Raw genomic sequence first — 25,397 nt, 5'->3', positions numbered from 1 at the left:
TTTAAAAAGTCTGACAATTTTATTTTAGTGTTCTATCTTAAGCCTCGCACAGTGAAATACGCTAGTGAATCCAGTAGATTTATTTGGAGATCACATGCACGTAATACTGTATACAGGTGGTTAAGGAAGCAAAAATTTATTAACTCGTCAAATGTTATACAGAATTTTTTTACACATATGCAAACAATATAAAATCAATGTTCTATAAAAATTATTAATTACTGAATTTGCAAAGAACAAAGGATTCTAAAAAGCTGCAATCAACATTGTCACTTTAATCATTTGATCAAAGTTTATATTTAATCTCTGGCCCTTAAAATTTAGATTCAGAGCAGATGAACAATTTTACTGAACATACATATCAATTGCACAATATATTCTTCTTGAAGTTTAACCCGTGATGCCATCCACAAAGGAGATTCTTTATTCCAAATTTTATTTCATAAACCATACATTATATTAGGTAGTTTTCAAGGCTTAATTATATGAACAGCAATTTATTGTCTCCTCCATGCCTGCTGGGGCAGATCCTCAGCTGGTGTAAACTGCCATAGCTTCAATAGGGCTCTCATTACTCTCTTTACTCCCATTAACGTAAAGAGGAGCTATTTTTAAGCAGCAGGAAGAGAACAGAACCAGTAAAATGTAGACAAACATCATCCATTTCTAAATGTGAAAATTAATTTAAAAACAACGTATCTTTTGTTTCTTTGAGCCAGATTCCCTTTCAAGTCATGAAAACAATCTCTCTCTCTCTAAACCAACATGATCAATCTATTTCATTATGCGCAGCCTTGGGCTATGATCCTACAGCTGCCTCCTTTAGAACGGACCCCTGTGCCTAGATGGATGAAACTGCAGCATCTGGGCCTTTGTATACAGACAATACAAATTTCAAATGGCCAGAGCTTGATTGATAAGCTTACCATGGACCTCTTATGTGGGAAGAAATTATTGGTATAGTGTGAATGTTCAGGGCTTTATGCCTTCTCCTGGGCTGAAGTTCAGATCTGTTAAGGTGTTTGTGATTAAGATAACTGAAGTGGAAGAGGCTTCTGGTTTTGGAGCCACAAAGCCATCAGCTCTATCCCTGAAACGGCAGGATTCAGCTGAAGTCTGTGATACCGCCACAGATTGTTTACACAATGAAAATTCCCATTCACCACTCCTCCCTTACATAAATGTTAGTCAGGCCATGAATCTCATAAGAGGATTTTCATATTCACTAGGCTCTCTACAATGTTCATGAGGCTCAAAACATGCCCCTCTGACACAAGGATATTTTTTAACTTCAAAATTAATAATCAAGCCCTAGACAACCTGCACCCATCTAGACAAAGTTGTTGAAAACAGTCAACCATTGTGGGGTCTGGTCTCACCTGGGAGAGGGCACCATCTGATTTTTAGGATAAATGGCCAAAGATTACATTCCTCCTCTTGTGTGTGTCTTTAGAGGCATCAAGTATCCCAGCTGAAGCAACCCGATATCCAAAGAGATAGTAACTAATATTCCATAACTGGAGATTTTGGGGTGGGGTCTCTTTGTGCAGTACAGTAAGAGAAAAATAGACTCTGGGCCCAATTTGCTAGGCACCCTCCACTCCTACTGATTTCAGTGGGAACACAATAGGAACACAATTTTATTCTGGTGTGAAGGTTGGGGAAGTGGTTGAGAGTTAGCCAACTATCCTCTCTTAGTTTTTGAAATGCTGTATTAGGTGGAGAGAACACTACACCATAATGCTTGTATAAAACTGAAAAGAAAGCTCAGGTGCATTTTAATGGAGTAACTTAACCAGTTTAAAGAAATGCTTATCTTTATACGCATGTATAATTCAATATTTATAGAATATTTATTTATAGAAAGTTTCACTAGGAAAATCAATCTATAGAAAATAAGACAATAAGCATCACTATAAATCAGAATACCCTATCCCTTCACTATAAGGCTCTCTGTTTTAAGGCTACCTCTGATATAAGGCTACTTCAACTTGGTTTCTAAAAAGAGTAAAGGAAACCTCTTGTCAATACATTAATAACCATGCTACACTAAAATAAAGAAAAGAGTAAATATCTCTCCGTAGCTAGCTTATATTTAGGGCAAGTTTTTATGGACTAGACTCTTACTTCATATCCACTTAGCTATTCAAAATTATTCTACTGTAATGCAAATTTAAAATACATGAGGCATTTTTGTTCACGTTCTGCAATAAAAAATTGATCTAGAGCAATCTAAATGTTTGTATTTAAGATGATCTCCACTTTTCATAAACATACATTCCTTTACATAAGTATCTTAAGTAGGTGATTATATTCTTTGTATTCTATATGAATCTACATTTGGAAACCCTTTTTAAAATAGCACATTTTCTGTACTCTTATGTCAAACATATTCTAGACACTAGTTTGTCTTTGGAATGTCTAGTATTCAATTGCCTGTACAATACAAATCAGTACTTGAAAGTCATTGTGTGCATTAATTTAAAACTGACTTCGCTTTTTTGCACATGAAGCTAAAAAACTGACCTTATATATACTGTAGTGATAAAAATACAAGTTAATTTTTTTCTGGAATTAAGTGCTACAACTTACTGTAAGTATATTTCATATTTGTATATGTTTAAAACTATGAGATGTACCCACTTGGCTCAAATTGTATATGGTATTTTGCATCCCAAATAGAGGGCATTAATCTGTTTAAATATAATCTGTGGATTGAAGGCACAGTAGACTTGAAAAAGTTACATGGAAACCAATTTCACCCAAGAGTTTCTAAATGTGTAGTGCTAGCTTTTTCAACACTAGTAGAAGAAGAAAATAATAGAAATTCAGTATTACACGGCTGGAAAATTTTCATTTTGTCAAAGCCAATTTTTTTGTAGAGAATTTTTTTTTCAAAAAAAAATGTTAATTTTTTATCAAAACATTAACTTTGGCTGAAATGTTTCAGTCTTCAATGGCTGGAAAATGAAACTCAAATTTCAGTTTCTTTTATAAAAAACTAACTTTAATTCTTGTGGGGAATTTTTTCTCTAATCAGCTCTATTATATATGCTAAGGCCCAGAATCTCAGCTGGTGTCAACTGGTATAGATCCTCTGAAGTTACTGGAAGCTGGCCAGCTTAAACCAGCTGAGAATCTCTCCCCAAAAGTGATTTCTCCCCCTTCCCTAGGAATATTCACCTCTCTGCAAGATACAGAGATTTCAAAGGTGTGGATGTGGCACTACACAATAATATATCCTCAAGAAACTATTGCAGAAAAAAGGAAAAGGAACTAAGCAAACTAGTTTTGGGAAATGCAAACTCATGGCTATTGCAATCGAGCAACTTTTCTTTCAGGTTACTTTACAACTTCTGGTAGTGAAACAATTTCCTTTCTCTCCTTGACTGGCTTTATCAGTACATATCCCTTTCCCCTAAAACCAACAGCATGCCATTTAACATGATCCATAACTTTTCTTAGGTCTTGAGCAGCAAAAATGGCAGCATATTTCTTTTTCAGCATATGGCCTTCAAGTACTAGCTATATACCCCACCTAATATTTTTAGTCTGAGTGATCAGTACCAAAGACTTCTGTTGCTAGGTCCCAGTCACTCTATTTCTAAAGCAGACAAATGTACACAAAACATCCAAAGGTGCTTCTACAATACAAACACAGTAAACATTTTACAATGACTTTCAGGCAAGCACACCAAATTCAAATAAACTGGTGATTCTGGTTAATAAAAATGTTTCCTGTTAATGGTGGGTGGCAAACAGTACTGGTTTAGCTGTGTCTAAATTTGTTTGAATGTTTAACAGCACATGGCAGCTTTTCAAAGTCATATTTAATAGTGCTACTAAGCAGTACTACACAAGAAATGTAGTGTATGAAACATGAGAACTTAACTTCATTCATCTTAATTCCATATTTGCAGGGGAGAATATATTACTTTGTGCCAAGCACAGGTTCCATCCAGCTAAAATGCTACTTTTCAGTATCATCTGGGCTGTTGTACAGTTGTTAAAATTTAAATTAACTATATCAATTCATAATAGATCCTTCAATAAGAATCATCATAGAATTTTGGAGATGGAAAAAGACCCACCTGGACATCTGTCCCAGCCCCGACATTGCAGGATTGTTCTCCTGTTTTCTAGTGCTTTGTCTAGAAAGTTTTTGAACCTCTCAAGTGACAGACTCATATCATGTTCCTTGGAATACAATTTCACTATGAGGTGATTATGGTTAATAAAATGGGGTGGTGGGAAATCAAGGCTTATAGGTAAATGTCTTCATGTTGATGGAGTTTAGCTGAGCACCTGAGTCAAATTTGGATATCTGCCTCCCACTGAGCTAGCAGTTGATATATTGATCGTATTATCGACAACTGAATTTTACTCTGATCTTTATAAAGTATGACATTAGTTGCTACTATAGATCTTACGCCCAGAGAAATGACAGTTGTGGTTAAGCATATGCCACAACATAGAGAGAGACAAACACTCCTCTTGGTTCCTCCAATAAAAATCTGGACTAACTCCATTGACCTCACTGTCGCTTTCACTGAGATCAGAATTGGGCTGTGAGATTCTCTCTGCCTTGTGTATTTATATTTTTTTTCCTCTTCCTTCAGTTGTAAGATCAGATTATTCCACCTGCTGCATGACTTGGAGGAATTAAAAGTAGCAGCAATTCTGCTCCAATGCCCTCAACTCTTCTGGAGCAGGCTTCATGTCAACAAGGTCTCTACGCCTCCAAGGGACCTTTAGATTTTAAATATTTGAATGACATCTGTTATATTTTCCTTGGAAGGCTCTGGGATATCAGTATGAGGAGTGGTGAGTACCTGCAACTCCCACTGAGTTGCAGGTCTTCATCTCTCTTGGTACCAAGCCCATGATTTGTGTGTGTAGTTGTCTGGATAGGTAGAGAGAAGTCCAGTCCCCATGATGTCTTGAGAACTTTCCAGTCCCATTGTTGTTTTAGAAGCTACCATTTTTTTCCTCTCAGATCTCAACATGCCCACCCACACTCCCTACCATGGGGTCCAAAGCAGGTAGTCATCCTTCAGGTGAGAATGGTGACTGACATCCTTCAGGGCTGATGACAATGCTGTTCCTTAGATCATCCAGCAAGATGGGTGTACACAGGGAGCAACCATCACCTCTTCCACCAAAGCTTAGCAAGTACTATTACAAAAAGCAGGAGCACTCATTAATTTAAGAATTCAGCAGAGAGGCTTCTGCTGTACCTAGCAGATCGGAACTTGACCTCATGATAACATTGCACAAAGCTATGATAGATGAAAGTAATAGGCAATGCTAATAAAACAATCCCACTAACCACACAAATTCCACCAAGAATCCTTCCAGGTACAGTGATGGGGCACATGTCACCATAACCAACCGTGGTCATCGAGATTATTACCCACCAACAGGCAGCAGGGATGCTGGAAAAATCCTTATTCTTTGTTCCCAAGTCCAGCCCATTTTCAAGGAGTTGTGAAAGTGCACTAAAAATTGCCATAGCAACACAAATAAAGACAAGAAGCATCACCATCTCTCTGTAACAACGCTTCAGAGTCAGACCAAGTGTTTGAAGACCAATGAAGTGACGGGCAAGTTTAATCACCCAAAAAATCCTCATCATTCTAAGAACCCTCAGAGTGACTCCAGCCCTTTGGAGCTGAGAATTTTCCCCTGTGAAAACTGTCATTAGCACAGAGATGTAGTAAGGAGTGATTGCCAGCAAATCAATGATGTTCAGGGGCCTCTTGACAAACTCACACTTGTTTTTGGAGATGATGAACCTCACAATGCACTCTGCAGTGAACCAGCCTATGCAGATAGCTTCAATGATCCTGTCAAAAGAAACAAAGTGGAGCATTTTAATTCTATATGAGCATTTTAATTAAGGTTTGTCTGTGGACATTACTAAATTGATATTAATTCAGAGCCTTAGTGGAGGGTGTGCCAAATGGTGAGCCACACTATCTTATTCTGAGCTTTTTTGTGTAAATATAATACCAAGCTACAGTGAGTACAACTCAGAACTGATTACTAATAAGGATTTGATTATATCTGCAATTCATTTAGTGAATGCTTTGTTGGAATTACAAATTGTTAGCATTACCAATATGTGAGGATATTTCTGCAAAGTCAGGAACACTACAGGATAACGTCTAAAATAATGTAGACAGCTATTCATATCTAAAACTAAAACTCTAGGTCCCTATCCAGCTTAAGATCGCCATACTTCGCAAGCTATCAAACCTACCAAAAGCTATGGAGTGGCAGCTCATTAGCAGAACAACCTATTAAGGAGAAAGACATGTCTGCTGGCCTGGGCCACAAAAATTAAACCTCACAGTGAGCACTGAGAAGTTGAAATTTCTACTTTTAGGGAAAATAGCTCATGCAAGTTTGCTCTCAACCTCCTGTTTTACAAGTGGGGTCACCTCAATCTGCACTAGCTGAAATTTCTAAAGGGTTTAAAAATGTACAGTGCATTGCAATAATCTAATTTCACAGTAACCGAGTCAATGGTGAGGACCACATCTGAAAGAAAAGGGCACAACCTTCTTATCAAGTACAAATGGCCCAGATGCAGGGAAGTATCCCTGTCCAGAAAGGGTGCTTACGCATGGGCTTAACTTTAAGCATATGTTTAAGTCCCAATGAAGTCAGCGAGACTTAAGAACATGCTTAAATGCTTTACTGAATTGGGGCCAGCAGAAGGCACAAATAGCAACTGCTGTTTCTGGGTAGCCAGTAGCTGTTGGGGATCCAGTATGATATCCTGCAGGTGGAAACATGCCCTCTTATTAAATTAATCATGAGCATATCTTGTTAATTAAGAGGGCTAATATAATATCTGCTATTTTCTCTCATGGCTTCCCCATCTCGCAAGCACTTTCATCTATTGCCTTCAGAAACTCAAAACCCAATAAGACCAGTGCAGTCTCAGTACCATAAGAGGTCTAAAACCCAACTGATGGGAGTCAAAAAGACTTGAAAATTCTAGATTTACTGGAGTTGTTTCACCACCACTGGAGATCCAGAATGGAGCAATATTTGGAGAGATTGTCCATGCCAAGCGATGGCTTATTAAGCAACTATTACTTTAAGAAAAGATAGTGCTTCATGGAAGCACTGGAAATCAGCTCTAACAATTGTGCCAACACCTCTGCATTGGCTTTAACCAGACAGGAAGAACAAACTGTAACTCAAAGATAACAGTCTGTATGTGCCCAAAAAATTTCAGAGCCCTAGCAAGCATTATAGGCTGAAATGCAACCACAGAAGATTTTGCCTGTTTTGCTAGAGAACCAGTTCTGTTGAGAGGCATAGCATGGAATCTAGCCCACATGCTGATGTTTCTCTTAACCACTTGGATTATGTCTACACTGGCAATTGAACAACAAAATTTTTGTCTTTCACAGGTGTTAAACCGCCCCCTTCGCCCCCCAAAAGACAAAAGTTTTGCCACGACAAGTGACAGTATGAACAGCGCATTGTTGGCAGGAGCGCTCTCCTGCCAACAGAGCTAACCCCGCTCCTCGGGTGTGGACATTTTTTGTCGGCAGGAGAGCCGACAAACAGCGGCAACATTGCATGACTTTTAGCAGCACGGCTGTGGCCACACAGCCATGTCATTAAAAGCTGAGTAGTGTAGACAAAGTCTAAGACAGTGGTCTGTTAGAAAGATAATATTCTTCTTCAGAGCCTTCTGAAACTCATCCGTTCCATTAGCCACTGTGGATTGGTTTTCAATGCAGGTCCTTCTTCCCAACAAAAGAGAGACACCCCAGCCTCAAAAATGGAGGGGGTAGTAATGCTCAGGAAATAGCAAGGGAATAATTTCTGCCTTATAAACTAAATGCTACCATTAACAAGAGGTAAGTACCCATTCAGTCAGAGGCAGCCACTGAATCTGCATAGATAGCCAGGGAGGCCCATGAAGCATCTATGAGTTAGGGGCCTTTCTCTCAGATAAGGTCTATACGAATACATTGACTTAATTTATCTTAGAAAAGTTGAATGTCAGGGTCGTCCTTAGGCATATGCAGCTGCATAGGGCACCATGAAATTTGAGGCACCAAATTGCCCCAAATTTCATGGTACCCTAGGCAGCTGTGTGCTGCATACGCGGCAGCACCAGCCCCATCCCTCGGCCGCCCCCCCTGTGGGCTGCACCCACTGCAAGGCGCAGGACCATCCCTAGGGGAGTGTGGGGTCTTGGACAACTCCCTCCGCCCTGCCTCTTACCCTTCCCCCCGCTCCGCCCCCGGCCCACCCCCATTCTACCTCTTCCCCCCGTGACCCTGCACTCACCGGCAGTGGCGGGAAGCAGAGCAACCCAGCGCCAGCCCGCTCTACTCCGCCAGCTCCCAGCTGCGGCACTCTGCTTTCCGCTGCTGGTGAGGTTGGGGAAAGGACGCCCCCCACACTCACCTACCGTGGGAAGCAGAGCAACTTGGCCCAAGTCCGCTCCGCATCCCTTCTCTTCCCTTGCCTCGGCCACAGCCATGTCGCTGTGGGGGAAGAGGGGGTTGGGGAAAGGTCCTGTCCCCCCCGGCACTCACCAGTGGTGGGAAGCGGAGCACTGCAGCTGGGAGCTGGCAGAGTGGAGTGGGCTGGGGCCGGGCTGCTCCACTTCTGCCACTGCCGGTGAGTGCAGGGAAGGATCCCTTCCCCCAAGCCTCCTCCTCCCGAGCGACATGGCTGGGGCCAGAGCAAGGGAAGCAAAGCAGGCTGCTCCGAGCCCGCCACTAATCCCCCTGGCCACTCTGGGCCCCCAAAAGTTCCCCCACCCACAGTTCCTGCCTCTCAGACCCTGGGGCGGGGGGGAGGTCTGGGGCCCCACACAGCTCCCCCATGGGGGGGCTGCTTAGGGCACCTAAATGGCTAGGGACGGCCCTGTTTAATGTGTAGACCCACATAAATCAAAATGTTTTCTCTTAAGAATTATAGTCCAGTAAAGTAAAAGGACTTGTTGTCTAAATGATCTGAAGCTTCTGGTAATGTTAGTGTTTATTTAATAGTGACTGATTGCCTTAAACATAAGTTATAAGGATACCTTTTAGATATATCTACAAAATCTCCACTTTTAAAAACCTAGGTTTATAGCATCTGGCAGTTCAGTTCAGACCTCAGTGTTCTCTCAAAACAAAACACACAGAAATGCACAGATTATATGCAGCCATAAAGATATTATTGAACTTAGTTAATAGATTATGTATTTTCCTTTCCTGATTTAAAAAGTAGTATTTGTCGCTCATGATCTAATACCATGGAAAAAATAATCTATTATTTTGCTAGAAGAGAGCTGGCAAAGGAACACGGACTCCTTCAAAAATATTATATCATTTTATATCTCTCCCATGCTCCACACTAAAATGAAAAACTGTGTTTCTGGAATTTTCTGTGACCATTTCCTCTCTCCCTGAATAGCACATGCAAACAAATACAAATCATCCTAATGCAGACTCTGACAGAGTCTGCACTTGCTTACAGGTTGTAAGCTGGCTGGCATCTTAATAAATAATAATAATAATAAATTCCTAGCTGTGGATATAGAATTTATGTACATTATTAAGTGTCCCAAAAATATTCTACATTTAAGGGGACTTCATTCCATTCCAATCTATTTTCTAGGATTTATTTTCCAGGATTTATGTTGTGGCTCTGACCCTTGGCAGTCAACATTTACGTGAAAGAGCATTTTTTTTTTTTGGTACATCCAAAAAAGTTCCACTTGATAGCTCCTCCTGAGGCCATGCGCATGTTATGTTGATTCTTTCTTGTATAGAAGCTAGGCAGAGTCTCGCTGGGTCAATACTTGGATGTGGAACATCTAGGGAACGGTAGGTTCTAGTCTTGGTGGAATCTTCCCTGTGAGTTGGTATTGATCCAGTGACCCCATGTAGCTTTCGGGCAGGGTGGATAAAAATTGATGATTTTGGGGGAAAAAAAAGATTTTTTTCTAATTTAAATCAGATTTTTGTTATTTAAATTATAGTAAGTTTTTCTTTTTAAAAATAAACGTATTTAAAATGAAATCTGATTTTAATACAAACTATGGGAGGCCTAAACTCACTATAATCTCTCAAAAATTTAAATAAAAAATAAATATGCTGAGTCCATGAGCCTCTATCGAAACCTTTACATTACAGGCTGCTTTTCTATATAAAGAAAGAATCAGGGGAAAGGAATCTAACTTTTCAGGTCAAGCTTTATAAATAATTAAGGGCCTGAGTGTGTGGGAGACCCAGGGACTGTGCGCAAGAGACTGGCGCAAGAGACTGGCAGTCATCACAGGATTTGGCATATAGCTTCTTAATCCAGGAGACACCCTCATGTATCTCATCAAGATCATCCACTAAACCAGCCTAGATGGTCACATACTCCTATTTTATAGCTTCTCCCTATCTGAGCTCTGATTGGCTCATTTCTTAATGCAAAGAGTCACACCACTGAACTGGTGGAAGTCACTAGCTAAGCACCTGGAACCAGAGTTTGCTGAAGTGCTAAACCAGCTATTGACAGCAGTAGTCTCATCTGCAGGAACAGAAGGAATATATTTTTCATTTGGACTAATTCATGGGAAATCAATTGGGAGTTGAAAAAGCAGGAAACATATCTTTCTCTTCCAGTCTAGGAATAAAAAAGAGGATGAATGAGATGAGGTCTTTTCCACAGTGTAACTGCCTGAACAGGAATTTGGCCTGAAATGGCACCCCTGCAGAATGTACCAAGGGTTCTTTAATGACTACAATGTGGAAAAGAACTGCCTCCCATTTTCCATAACTTCCCATTCTTGTTCTGACAGCACCTATTGGGAACATGTCCGCTACAGAATTTACCTCCTAGCTCTCTAAATGTTACACTACTAGGACGTGAGTGACTGCCCTGTGTGTCGCACTTAGATGGGGAGTGTCAGGTTCTCTCCCCACTCTGAACTCTGGGATACAGATGTGGGGACCTGCATGAAAGACCCACTAGATTTATATTCCACCAGCTTAGGTTAAAACTTCCCCAAAGCACAAATTAATTTCCTTGTCCTTGAATGGTATTGCTGCCACCACCAAGTGATTTAAACAAACATTCAGGGAGGGGCCACTTGGGGTCCTATCCCCCCCCCCAAATATCCCCCCAAGCCCTTTCACCCCCTTTCCTGGGGAGGCTTGACAATAATATACCAACCAATTGCCTTTAATAAAAGTACAGACCAGACCCTTTATGTTTAAGACACTAAAATCAATCAGGTTCTTAAAAGAAGAACTTTATTATAAAGAAAAAAAGTAAAAGAAGCACCTCTGTAAAATCGGGATGGAAGGTAATTTTACAGGGTAATAAAAAGATTTAAAACACAGAGGATTCCCCTCTGGACTCAACTTCAAAGTTACAAAAACAGGAATAAACCTCCCTCTTAGCATAGGGAAAATTCACAAGCTAAAACAAAAGATAATCTAACGCATTTCCTTGCTATTATTTACAATTTCTGTAGTTTTAGATGTATCATTTCAGTAGGAGCAGGGTTACCTGCTTGATCTCTCTCTTTGCCCAAGAGAGAATAAAACAAAGAGCACCATCAAAACCTTCCCCCCCCCCGCCCCCAGGTTCGAAAGTATTCTCTTTCCCCATTGGTCCTTCTGGTCAGGTGCCAACTAGGTTAATTGAACTGATTAACCCCTTACAGGTAAGTGATTCTGTACCTCTGGCCAGGAGGGATTTGATATTACTGCATACATAAAGGTTGTTACCCTTCCCTGTATATTTATGACAGGGAGATAGACTGGCTTTTGACTTTACCTAAAGGCAGCATCTTAATTCTTATTCTTCAACTTCACTGCCATTGTGTCAGCCAGTTGGGTTGACCCCATGGCTGCCATAGGTCATTACAGGATGCAACTTAGGCTCCATTGAGCCTTTCAATGTAAATTTATATGATCCCATTTGCTCTGCATGATGATCCTGTTTGGTGAAGTCCTAGGATAAGGTCAATTATAGTTGGCCAAGGAATGGTGAAGTAGTAGGGCTGTCGAGCGATTAAAAACATTAATTGTGATTAATCATGTGATTAAAATAATTAATCACAATTAATCGCACTGTTAAATAATAATAGAATTCCATTTATTTAAATATTTTTGGATGTTTTCCACATTTTCAAATCTATTGATTTCAATTACAACACAGAATACAAAGTGTACAGTGCTCATTTTATAATAATTTTATTATAAATATTTGCACTATAAAAATAAAAGAAATAGTATTATTAATACACTTAATACAAGTATTGAAGTGCAATCTCTTTATCATGAAAGTTGAACTTACAAATGTAGAATTATGCACAAAAAAATAACTGCATTCAAAAATAAAACAATGTCATACAAGTTCACTTAGTCCCACTTCTTGTTCAGCCAATCGCTCAGACAATAACGTTTGTTTACATGTGCAGGAGACAATGTTGCCCGCTTCTTGTTTACAATGTCACCTGAAAGTGAGAACAGGTGTTCGCATAGCATTGCTGTAGCCGGCGTTGCAAGATATTTATGTGCCAGATGTGCTAAAGATTAATATGTCCCTTCATGCTTCAACCACCATTCCAGAGGACATGTGGCCATGCTGATGACAGCTTCTGCTCAATAACGATCCAAAGCAGTGCAGACTGACTCATGTTCATTTTCATCATCTGAGTCAGATGCCACCAGCAGAAGGCTGATTTTCTTTTTTGGTGGTTTGGATTCTGTTGTTTCTGCATCGTAGTGTTGCTCTTTTAAGACTTCTGAAAGCATGCTTCACACCTCATCCCTCTCAGATTTTGGAAGGCACTTCAGATTCTTAAACCTTGAGTCGAGTGCTATAGCTCTCTTTAGAAATCTCATATTGGTATCTTCTTTGCATTTTGTCATATCTGCAGTGAAAGTGTTCTTAAAACGAACAACATGCTGGGTAATAATCCGAGACTGCTATAACATGAAATATATGGCAGAATGCAGGTAAAACACAGATCAGGAGACTCACAATTCTCTCCCAAGGAGTTCAGTCACAAATTTAATTAACACATTTTTTTTAACAAGCATCATCAGCGTGGAAGCATGTCCTACGGAATGGTGGCCAAAGCATGAAGGGGCATACAAATGTTTGGCATATCTGGCATGTAAATATCTTACAGTGCTGGCTACAAAAGTGCCATATGAATGCCTGTTCTCACTTTCAGGTGACATTGTAAATAAGAAGCAAGCAGCATTATCTCCCATAAATGTAAATAAACTTGTTTGTCTTAGCGATTGGCTGAACAAGAAGTAGGACTGAGCGGACTTGTAGCCTCTAAAGTTTTACATTGTTTTGTTTTTGAGTGCAGCTATGTAACAAAAAAAATCTACATGTGTAAATTGCACTTTCACGATAAAGAGATTGCACTATAGTACTTGTATGAAAAAATACAATATCTTTTGTTTATCATTTTTACAGTGCAAATATTTGTAATAAAAATAATAAAAAGTGAGCACTGTACAGTGTGTATTCTGTGTTATAATTGAAATCAGTATATTTGAAAAATTAGAAAAGCATCCAAAAATATGTAATACATTTCAATTGGTATTCTATTGTTTAACAGCGCGATTAAAACTGCGATCAATCGTGATCAATTTTTTTAATCGTGATTTTTTTTTTAGTTAATTGTGTGAGTTAATTGTGATTAATTGACAGCCCTATGAAGTAGATATTACATATCCAGAAGCTAGGAGTGCTACTTCTCTGAATACAATGAGAAACTCCAAGATTGTGAAAGCCGGCAGGCTTGTGGAACTCACTTGGAGCACAAGCGACAGAAACAGCTTTTTAGCTGCATAGGGAATCAGTGGTACTCCATCTTGAAAAACAGATTTTTTTATTACAGAATTGAACTGCAGAGCTATTGCTCCATACTGTGCTGGTTGTTTCATCTAATCTTATATTATAAGCATGGTGAAGTAAAATCAGGATATCATGTTTTCTAGCTTTGACACTCCCTCCAATCAATATGATAGCTTCAATCCAGGGCTTTGGAGCGGAGCCCGGAGCTGGGACACGGAGCAGCTCCAGAGCAGTGGAGCTGCAGGTTTTTGCCTGGAGGTGGAGCGGAGCCGGAGCACAGCTCCAAAGCCCTGCTTCAATCATTCCATCTTACCTGCCCCTTCCCGCCTCCCGCCCCCATACATCCACACATTTCCTGGCTATTGAGAAGAAGACTCCGTTCTTCTCTTTGTCCCTCTTCCCTTCCCCCATTTCCTGGTTATTGATAGGAAGGACGGGGTTCTTCTCTATGACCATTCTCTCCTCTCCTTCATAGATTAATTCCAATAGCTTTGTTCCATCCTGTCCCATCCTATCCCACATGTGTCACTGGGGACAGGTAGTTGGTGCTCCTGAAACCAGGAAGAATGCGATGATCAGACCTACCGCCTGTATGAGGACTCAGCAGAGCTACATATTAGCTCTGCAGCCTCAGATTGAGTAACTCTGCCTTAAATGATTCATTGTTTGTTACTTGTTATTTGTATCATTAATAGATAAATAGCATCAGTTAAGAAAACTGAGATTTAGCAACTAGCCTTAAATACGGCCTAATTATCTTTGACATTTAATATGAGATTAAAACCAACTAAGATGCATTCACTTGGAAGAATAAGGACACAGCATGTTCTGTATTCACTTTTCTTAAAATACTCTGGGATATTTTCTTATGCCAAATACCCTGCTTCTTTTTTAATGGAGGGGGAGACAGGGTGGAAGAGGATAAATAAAGCATATACATTTTAAAACTGTCTCACTATATGTTCACCTGATAGACTATATGTTATAGTCCATTGTTTAAATCACATGTAAGTTTTAAAAGTTTGAATACATATTTACAACACAGACTTTATGTTGATATCATTAGGCAAACCAGCATCTACTCCGTATGTTTCCAATCAAGATTTTTAGCAGGCTTTTCCCCTTCTTCATTTCAGTTTTAAAACAACCTACCATTAAAAATTGAGAAAATATTTTTTAAACAAACATAATGCTCCCTCAAAAATTCACAAAATCTGAGAAATTCAGAGAAAATGCTGAACCCTAATTTTTATTCAGTGGCTAGATATTCCAGCACAGATGGTATGTAAAATCTTCTATTGTGTCAACGACCCCTGCTTGTACCTAAACACAATGAAAATTTAGTTCTCATCAAAAACGCTAAATCTCTAGGTATTTATCAGTTTTCAAATAAGACCCTCAGCATTATTTTTAATGTGGTTCTTTGTCTGTGAAATGAAAATCAGTCCTCCGTAGCTCTTTTTCTAAACCAGTCACTTCATTTAATTTTCTGTTCTGACTGATAATTCCCTAGCAGAATAACCTATTTTACATATAGACTGGCTTAGACTGCTTTGGAAATGCCTTTTTTAAAGTCACTAACAAGACTAGTAAAGTAATCATATTCTGAATTGTCACAAAGCATCCTTCAGTTGTGCATTCTTCTTTTTTTTTAAACTGGTAATTCTCTTTTTTTTATAACATTCTCCAAGAAATTAGCTGAAATCTCAAAAAAATAATTCACTGGAGTGGCTTTATCATCTATTAAACTTCCGAATAAAACATACACAGTCAACAGGACACATGAAGAAAACAGATGACAAGACAATATGTGATTAAAGTCCGTCAACATCCATTTGTGCCTAAATTGTTCCTAAAATCTTATTTCCACATAAAAGCAGCATTAAACTAGAAAAATGTCAGAGCATTGGTTCCAATGGTCAAGTCTTTGCTCAGGCAAACTCCCAGTGACTTCCACACATAATGTCTTCCGAGTTAATGGGAGTATTGCCTGAGCAAGTATTGTAGAATCAGGGCCAGAATCTGTAAAGTCGTTGGGAATTCTCGACTTACTGTGTTCTCAAAGCTTTCCTATCAACATCTTTCAATTCTGCATTTTGTCAGTGATAGTATATCTGAACGGGCTAGACTGTGTCATACATGATCACAGCCCCACACTAGGAGTGGTAACAATGGGTGCTGTCCTGAAGAAAGGCAAAATGCATTCTTGAGCTCCCAGGGGTTCAGTTATTGTGCCTAAAGAAAGTACAGAGTGCACTTGCTCTGCAGTTGTCTTCTGACCTCTGCTGCTGGGGACGGGGAAACTCTAGCTCTTCACCATCCCTCCCTACCCACTTTGTAGAAGTTTACAGCACCTAGTCCTGAGCAGATCTTGCCAATGCCCATTATGGCCAGCCCATGTGAGGAAGTAAGGGGACATGTCAGATCCTGGCACCCTCTCCTCTGGTGCACCCACACACAGGGCTAGCTACAATCTGTCCCTGTCTGAATGTACCTTTGTATGAATGTCTCATGGGACAAGTCAGTTATAACAGAGGCATTCATGTCCCTATATTTAAATTGATGTATGTAGTTCCATTACCCAGTCACAGCCCTCTATATATAAAGCAGTTTAGAATTTAGCTATAAAATGATGTTTGAGGCTAAAACATGACAAACTGGATCTTAGCCTGTCAAGGAGTTCTTCTTTTTTATTAAATGTTGGAAACAAATGTGTTTGGTGTTCTGAAGTTCTGGGAGGGTAGGAGACTAAACACTAGTGGTTTCAAATGTATTTTCTGGGTTCCTGAGATTCAAACACAGCTTAAGTTTTTTAACTGAAATTTTGCAGAGATCTATTTTATAATGTGAACAAATGCCCTATGGTAATCGATGATAGGTGGTGTTTAGAAAAGAAGCTATTTTTGTTTTACTGTGCTTAGGAAAGCAGAAGATATACATACTTACTAACTGGGGGTTTCATTCTACATATTCAACCATGATTTCAGTATGTGGAAAAGGTTGGGGGGGGGCATCTCTTCCTGGGGAAATAGTTCTGAGAATGAGCATGCACAACAGCTTACTGGCACAATAGGTTGTAATGGCTCTGTGATAGGGTACATTCCAAACAGGACTGGAAGAGGCAGGATTAAGGAGAGACAGAAAGTGCAATTAGTCCATTTTATGGCACTTGGAGGGGAGACAGGTAATTAAGAATTAGACCTAGCTGGAGAACCAGACTAAGTGATTCGTATAGAGGAGGGACTGCAGGACACTAGGAAGAGGAGTCATATGTGAGAAGGTGTGAGTTTCTGCTCTGTGGGAAAAAGCTTATGCTGTGGGACTGTCTCTGAATGGAGAGGACAGCTGGGGAAAAGGAGACTCCTGAAGCTAGCCTGGGAGAAGAGAGACTCCAGGGAAGATACCCCAAGGATCAGTGGTTTAAGAGACACTGGTCCTCCAGAGAGAAAGCCCTAGAAGGAAAGGAGTGAGAAGAGATGTACAGAGTCTGGGAGAGGGGGAAGAGACTGTGGAGAACTGAGTCTGGGACACATGGAGAGTTTTCATTCCTTCAAGATGGGATACTGTTACCTTAGGAGGGGTCAGACTCTTAGTGTGACCTTAGTGGAGGGACAAGTCACTGCACAGACCACTGAAGCCTGGAGGAGGAGGGTAAGGCAGAAGGGCTGCAATGCTGAGTCTTGCTCCAGGATGGTGAGTCTATGACAGGCTCCAAATGACCTGCAATGGAAAGGCTTAGGAAGTCCCAAAAAGATTTTGCACAGCTCTCATTTCAGTGTCATACACAGGATCAGTTTATAGATGGGTCCACAAATCAAAAACTTTCAGGACCCTAACTACCCATCTGCTGTGTGACACAGGGGAACAAAGAGGAGGACTTTAAATCACCAAAAGCATCAGAAGGGGAGACTGGGGCTGCTGCTGTCTGCTCCCCAGTAGCCTGTGGAAGTCCTGGAACAATTCTTCTCCCTTGAAGAGTGGGACGTACCAGGTAGGAGGAGAGCAAGGTCACAAAATACATTGCTGTGCGAAATGTTTTCAGTAATAACTTCTGCTATGTACTTCTCAGGGCCGGCTCCAGGCATCAGCGGAGGAAGCACGTGCCTGGGGCGGCACAAGCTAAGGGGCGGCATTCCGTCCATTCTTGGGGCGGCACAGTCCGGTTGGCTTTTTTTTTTTTTTTTGCTTGGGGCGGCAAAAATGGTAGAGCCGGCCCTGGTACTTCTACTCCCTCTTTCCTAGGAATAGCCCCATGGAGGGAAGCATCTCTGCAAACCAGAAGCCCCATTCCTTGCAAATCTCTGGGATTGGCAGGATTTGGAATTCTCATACTCCATGCCTCTCCTTAAGAGAGGACCATTATGTGACTTTCCCTGAGTTTCCTAGGCCCTCTATCTCCCTCCCAGAAGTGAGAAGCTATGATATGGCTTTAACTTAAGGGAACCTGACTCCAAGGGATTGATAGAATACAGAGCTTTTTACTACTGGGTCACATATTGACCCAAATGATCATGACCAAAACTCATCTGATGGCTGTTCAGAGGACCACGTGAAAGGTTTGTTGATCTCAGTCCTTTTTCTTGTGAACGGGTGCTCACATCCGAACATGTACACAAAACTGGTGTCAGTTGGCACTAGTAGACATCACTCTTACTAACAGTCTCCATAAAGACAGAGGACTGAATAGGCTGTGGACTGAACTACTCTATCATTCTTAGTGGTATTGCCTAGAGAAGGGGGTCAAGGCTCATTGGTAGGGCTGTTTGAGGGAAGCTTGCCCGGCTTCTGTCCATACTTTACTTGCTCTGTAGATAACAATTCACTTGCCAGGATGACCAGTCTGGTGCTGTTTACGAGAAATAAATTATTTTTTTAAAATTGAAAAATAGCCTGGGAAAAATTGTAATGAAGCTTTGTGGTTTCCAATGAAAACAGAGTGCATCTCTTTGTTGTACTGTAGAATTACTTTATGCAGGCCAAATGTAACCATCATAGCTTATTCTACTAATGTGTGAGAGTGGGTCTCTCTCTTACAATATTGATTCTAACCTGATGGTTTTATAAAAAGTTTATAGATGCCTAAATCAGGATGGGCACATTTTAAAATGAAACATTATAAATGTATAAGGAATGTGCAGGTAAAGAATTGGGAGGGGAATAGCAAGGTTCTGACACAAATGAGTGGGCATTAAAGTTAATTTCAATTATTGTATGTGTTAATTTATTTTTAAAAAGCAGTAAATTCTCTGGTAGTTAGCTATCTTGTTCATCTTCTTTTTAAGAGAGAGCCCCCAGAATATAATGAAATATCCAAGGAGATAAACTACCTCCCACTCCCTGATTAATCTAGATATCCTAAATACTAGGGGCCTGATCCAAACCCAGTGAAAGTCCATGGGAGTCTTTCCACTTACTTCAGTTGGCCTTTCAATTAGATCTTAGAAGTGTTGCGCAAGATGATGCACTTAACAACATATTGGTGTAGAGACTGAAGTAATTAAGCATATAATTTATAAATATAATCATATGAACCTTAATTTACCTGTTGGTGGGTTGTCAGTAGTTGCCTAGGGGAAGATACTAATGGAAATGCTCTGAGAAAGAACACAAACTGCAGCAAACAGGCTCTCTCCCAGACAAGAGATGGAGCTAACTGGGCTGAAAGGAATTTACTAAACTTCTAAGAAAAGATTAGGTGTACGTAAGGGGAACTATATATATAGATCTCTATTGTTTTTACCCTTTGCTCTGTGTGCTATGTACCTTTTGGATGGATGAATAATGATTCGTTTAGAAGTTTGTTTAATCAGTTTGCTGGTCACAGGTCCCCAGAGGAAAAGGGCTTATATAGGCCCCAAAACGCAGTTGGGGCTGTAGTTAATACTTGTAAAACAGGGGATTGCCACCCAAAGATCCAGTCCAACAGAGATGGGATCATAGGAAGAAAAGCTTGTCATCTGAAGAGTGCGCTTAATACACTGGAAAGAATCTAAAACACAGCTTGTCCTAAAACTGTGTCAATGGGTTTACTCCTGCGGACCTTCCTCAGCTAACTGAAATGGGAACTTTTTTCTGCAAAAGGACTGCAAGACTCATCCCTAAAAGTCCAGTAGAATTTCAGGAAATCCTAAAAGCTAATGAAAAGGTAATTTATAATAGATATTAAAAATAATTAAGCCTTTTTTAAACTTTACTGATGGAATTTAAAGTCTGAGGCAATTGATTTGCTGTGAAATCCTGGAGGAAAAAAAAGTTGTGCTAAATGCCAGTCATATGATAGACCTTAACTTTCACATGCCAATCTTGAGGACTTTTGCAGCCATCTGATCTTTTGCATTATGAAAATGGGGGGTGAGGGAGGGATGTTGCGCTCCCCTTCAGTACCCGGCCTGGACAATGATCCAACCAGTGGACCACATTCTGTGATGAATCTTGGTCATGTGCCACTTGAGGCACGTTGTGCATACACTAAGAAGATGAAAAGATTCTTATTTCTGAATTATTTAAATAACATCTCAATTTATTGTTGAAATGTAATCACCAGCTCAGTGCTGTGAGAAAAATATAATATTGCTATTTCTTTGTCCCTCATACCAAATAAATTAATAGGAGTTTTTGTTCCACTGTGTTTTTTGTTCTTTGTTTTTTCTTTTTAAGAGGAGGAAGAGCACTGATAAAAGGACGATAGTTTTTATTAACGAACATACTAGAGACTAAAAACACAGCAGATACTTACATTTCAAAAAATACTGGATTTCATGGGAAAACTTAAGTGCTGAGCTCTTTTGAAAATCTGGCTCTAAATGTAAATAACGTTAAATTGTAACTATACCAGTGAAAGCAAGGAAATTCAAATGTAAGCAAGCAGGAAGGCAGTAAACCCAGATAACAGCTGTGCTGGGGCCTGATCCTGGAAATACATAAGTAATAAATACTGATGTGTTTGCAGGATTGGGCTCTGAGGGTGAGCTTCTCAACTGGTGCCAACTGTCACAAGCTTACTGAAGTCAACGTGCCTATGACGATTTACACTAGCTGCAATTCTGCCTTAAACTCACATTCTTCCAGCGCCTGAGTTTTTTAGTACTGAAGTGCATAATTATGATAGCCACTCTACGTGAGAACTATGCCACCTCAGCTAGTGTCCTATAAGTACGGTGGCAACCAGAGGAAGAACATGCACCCATTTGCAATGTGTTCAGTGTTAAACTATTACATCTGTGTAGCAATAATATATGAATAAAGGTATATCTCAAGTGAACCAAATTACATCATTGGCTAGATAGTAAAGATTCCTGCAAGAGCAGCATAGGGATTGTTGAAGCACAATCCTGATTCCCTATCCTGTAGGCCAGTTCTTTGCAATTCCATGCACCAGCACAAATAGTTCTCAACCTACCACTGATACTGTTTTTTTCCAGTTATTTACAGACCACTCTTCAATATTTTTTCCCTTCTCTTCCCCAGGTACTGGCCACATTGTATGTTATTAGTATCTAGGGCCCACTCCTGCAAATACTTATACATGTGAGATGGTTACACTGGTGAGTAATGTTATATAATGCATTTTTGTGGAAGGGATACTAAGTTTTGTTTAGAAGTTAAGTATAAAGCCTGCAATGCTTAGCTGTAAATAAAAACTCATTTAGGTAAGTGCAACAACTTTACAGTTGACCTGCACACCATCAAGAATTATTGTGAATAAAGTCAATTGTGCCTAGGTGTGTCAGCACATATTTTTCTATCCGTTAGGTATCTACGTAAATGTTTGTTATATAAAAATCATAACTACTCTTTGGAGATATCTGAAATAATTTGGGACAATTTAAAGGCAAGGTTTTAAACCGCAGGAAACTTTCACATATATCAAGCTTAAATATAGATCTTTTCATTTTTACCCATGGTATTTGTATCTAACTAGGAGCCAACAGCTCAGTGCATCTCCACCCCCATTTGATCCTGCAGTGAGTTTTTGGCCCAGTTACAGTGAACTTGGAGCTGCACGCATATATCTAAGTCAATGGAAACCATGAACATACTTCCAAGGAATGAATTTGACTATTAGTGCAGAATATATCACATACCAATTAATTCTATGGCAACAGACTGATTTCATAATGACAAGATGACTTCACTATAGAGAAAAGCAGGATAGGCTGAACTGTGGAGGATGAAAACTTCTGCTGACACACAAATCAGCAAAGAGGAACAGAAAAAAATATATATATTTTTTTGTATACGTCAACCTCCCTCAGATGAGTAATTCTTACCTAGGAGAGAGAGCCCATTAAAATCTGTGGGTTTCAGTCCTTTCTCCCACTGGTTTAAATCAGGAATAACTGACATCCATGGAGTTACAGCAGTTTAACACTGGTGTGAGATCAGAATCAAGCCCAATAAGGATTGCTCATATTTATAAGACTTGCAGGATTGAGCCCTAAAGCCACAATACCAATTCCGTAGGTCTTTGTTTCACAACCTTAATGTTTTTAAATATGTTTTGGCTAAGATCAAATGTAATGTATGGCATCAATTTAAATATCTGTTGGGACACTATATAATACACTTGTAAGGGGACAGAATCATTTCTCTAACAGACCTTCTCCATCTCTAACTTCTATGAGTCTATGTATAGAATCTGGTCCTGCCAGGATGCAGGGCTGTAAAGTTACTCACATACTTAAGAACTTGCAGAAGCGGGGCATTTGTGTACAGTGTATATTGGAGGACTGGCCCCTTGTAAGTATATTTATGGAATATATATTGCATTTAATTTTTTTAAACATTCAAAAATGGGCAAAATAAATCTATTTCTTAAAATTTAGGGTTTTAGTTTGCCTTTCTCCATTTAGGAGGACCAATCCTACACTCTTTCCTCACTTGAGTAATCCTTATTCATAAGAGTCCCACAGACTTAAAAAGGATTACTCCTATGGGTTATGATTATTGGTGGGCAAAAGGGTTGCAGGATCCACTCAAGACTAATACAACTATAAAGAGCATGGGCTATACTCTGATCTCAGCTGCTCTGGTATGGAGTTGTTCCATTTTTATTTCAGTGTAACTGAGATTAGAATCTGCCCCCCTCTTTCTAGGCTAAGAATAGCTACAAGGCTCCCCTGTGTTCCTTAGGAGGTTTCCACTATAATAAATGAAATTCAGAGCCGTCTAATTTACAGATGAGGGAATTGTTAATTACAGTGTCAGCTCATGGGTAGGGGGTCTTTTATTCGGGAGTTAGCATAGTGCCTAGTACAAGGAGGTTCGGATCCAAACCCTACCAGGGCAGGCGTTTCCCTCCCCGGGGAGTTTCAGGGCTGGTTCTTGTGTTGGGCTGTCAGTCCTGGGAGCTGAGGGTGGAGTATCCCGCTGCTACTGCTAACTAAGTGCTCAATAATTGATAGTCATTAACTGTCAGGATGAGCGGCAGGACACACTGGACTGGACACACCGGACTGGACAGTGGGAAAATAAGTGACTCGTCCTACCCGGAGGGCTCCCTCACTGAGTCTGCTGTGTACCTGCTCTGCTCCTCCACGCTGCGGTTCTCCGCCGCCCGCCACTCGGGCAGGGTGCTGGCGCACAGCACCACCATGGACACGATGACGAAGAGGATGGACACCGTGGCCAGGATCTGGGCGGCCACGGACGAGGTGGGCTCCTCGAAAGTCCGCCTCATCCTCTCCAGCCACTTCCTGCCCTCGGCTGCAGGCGGGGGCTCGGCCGGGGGCCGCGTGTCCTCGCCGCCGTCGCCGGCGGGGGGCTCGTCGCCCGAGTAGAAGGTGTAGGTGTCGGACATGCGGTCGTCCAGGCGGCGCTGGCAGCAGTAGTCCAGGTGCGAGCACTCGAGCCCCCAGTAGATCATCTCGTTGTAGAAGGAGAGCTCGCACATGTGCGGCGCGAAGCGCAGGTGGCCGTGCCGCACGTACAGCAGGATGAAGCCGAAGGCCTCCGAGTGGCGGTCGAAGAAGAACTCGTTGCGCTCCTGGTCGTAGTCGTCGCACACCTCCAGCACGTCCTGCTCCGAGAGGCAGCCGTGCAGCCGGCTCACCCGCCGCAGCGGGAAGTCCTTCAGCACCTCGCGGGAGAAGGAGTAGCGGGTGCCCCCCACGTTCAACACCACCGAGCGGCCCCGGCCAAAGTTCATGGCTTGCGCGGGGCGGAGGGGGGAGCGCAAGAGGCGGCGGCTGGCCTCGGCTCGGGGCCCCCGGCTGATGCCCCCCTCGGGCGGGGAGAGGAGGGTCCCCGCGCCCCTCCTGCGGTTCAACTCCCTGGGGCTGGGCGCGGCGAGAGGGCGTGCGCCCCCTCGGAGCCGGCGGCTGCCCGCGCCCCGGGGCGGAGGGAGAGTCAGGCAAGCCCCGGAGCTGGGCGCTGCCGCTTCAGTGGGGCGCGGAGGAAGAGCCCGGGAGCCCGCTGGGCGCGGCTCCGGGCGTCGGGGCTCCCTGTGCCCGGGTGCTGCTGCGGGCGGCCCGCGGAGGCGGCATGGTGCCGCCGCGGGGCCAGGGAGGAAGGGGAAAGCCCCGCCAAGTTGGAGAGCCCCGCTCCGCTGCCTCCTCCGCTCTCCCCGCTGCCGCCCGCTGTCTGCTCGGAGGCGAGCTGGAGACAGAGCGGCTCCTCGGAGCCAGGGAAGAGGCGGCGGGGAGGGGACACGCCTCCTCCTGCCTCCCTGGCACAGCGAGGGAGTGGAGCTGCCTCCCACCTTGACTCTGCCTTTGTCCCCAGCCGCCAGGGGGTGGCGGCCGCTCGGGGGGGCTTCACCCAGCGGCCGCTTTCCTCCTCCTTCCCTTTCCCGCTCTCGGGCGCAGCCCCTCCCCGCTCGGCTCCCCCGGAATGAGGCCTCCCAGGGAATCACTGGTCATTTATTCTCCAGCCCCCCGGGATTCCCCCTGGCGCTTGCCTGCGAAATGGTTGCACTTCACTTGGCTAAAAGCTCCATTTCACGGGCGCATTAATATTTCACAAGAGCAGAACTTGCACTCGGCCCTAATAGCTTTAATACCATTTTCGCCTTCTTCCTCCGGCAGCGGAGCAGGGTGGAAAACAGAAGTGGGTGGATTTAGGGGGAGCCCGCGACTTTTGCAAAGGTGATGACTTGGGCTCCGTCAGACTCTGCACAGCAGCCTGCGGAGAGGGGGAGGTTGTAAACTCGGACCAAGAACACGTTTGTTTTCTGGCCGCTTTCTGCGTACAAAGACTTGGGAGAAGTTGCCTGCAAAGAGCTCTCTGTATTCAACAAAGTGACTAAAAATCCTTGGAGCAGAAACGTTTGATCACCACATTACCCACTGCTTGTTTAACACAGCTGGGAACCAGCGCTGTTTGTTTGCATCGTATCTTTACATTCATATTAGAGGTGATGTGCCTCGCTGGGGTGGGAATTGGGTGGGCAGAGCGCGCTCACACCTACACAGGTTTAAGGATTTGGGGTGGGGGGGGATAACAATAGTTTGGATTCATTATTTCTGAATTCTGACGCGTTTGTTCTTTTTAAGGTGCCCGATGCACGTCATGGTTAGGAGCTTACATTCCTTCCCCATCCTTATCTTCTGTCT

At 41.9% G+C, this 25,397-nt stretch overlaps 1 protein-coding gene across 2 annotated transcripts; it reads right to left on the bottom strand.

Moving 5' to 3' along the window:
• KCNG3 (potassium voltage-gated channel modifier subfamily G member 3) lies at nucleotides 1-24,642 on the bottom strand. Of its 2 annotated transcripts, none has more exons than XM_034764472.1 (2): nucleotides 23,334-24,642; nucleotides 1-5,846 (listed from the first exon to the last, which is right to left on the bottom strand). In XM_034764472.1, exons 1-2 carry the CDS (start codon nucleotides 23,990-23,992, stop codon nucleotides 5,201-5,203), a joined length of 1,305 nt encoding a protein of 434 aa, XP_034620363.1. In that variant the 5' UTR covers nucleotides 23,993-24,642; the 3' UTR covers nucleotides 1-5,200. The 2 variants fall into 2 exon arrangements, with proteins under 2 accessions (XP_034620363.1, XP_034620364.1); XM_034764473.1 differs by having other exon boundaries at nucleotides 23,367-24,641.
• Nucleotides 24,643-25,397: the final 755 nt, after the last annotated feature.

Source organism: Trachemys scripta, chromosome 3, assembly GCF_013100865.1.
Source record: "Trachemys scripta elegans isolate TJP31775 chromosome 3, CAS_Tse_1.0, whole genome shotgun sequence".
In the NCBI taxonomy this organism is placed as follows: domain Eukaryota; kingdom Metazoa; phylum Chordata; order Testudines; family Emydidae; genus Trachemys; species Trachemys scripta.
This window is presented reverse-complemented; position numbering and strand designations above follow the sequence as displayed.

Coding starts and splice junctions, on each gene's coding strand:
- KCNG3 (XM_034764472.1), bottom strand. CDS start 23,992: ATGAACTTTGGCCGGGGCCGCTCGGTGGTGTTGAACGTGGGGGGCACC. Junction 5,847..23,333: donor TCAGTGAGGGAGCCCTCCGG/GTAGGACGAGTC, acceptor TTCTTTTGACAG/GATCATTGAAGCTATCTGCA.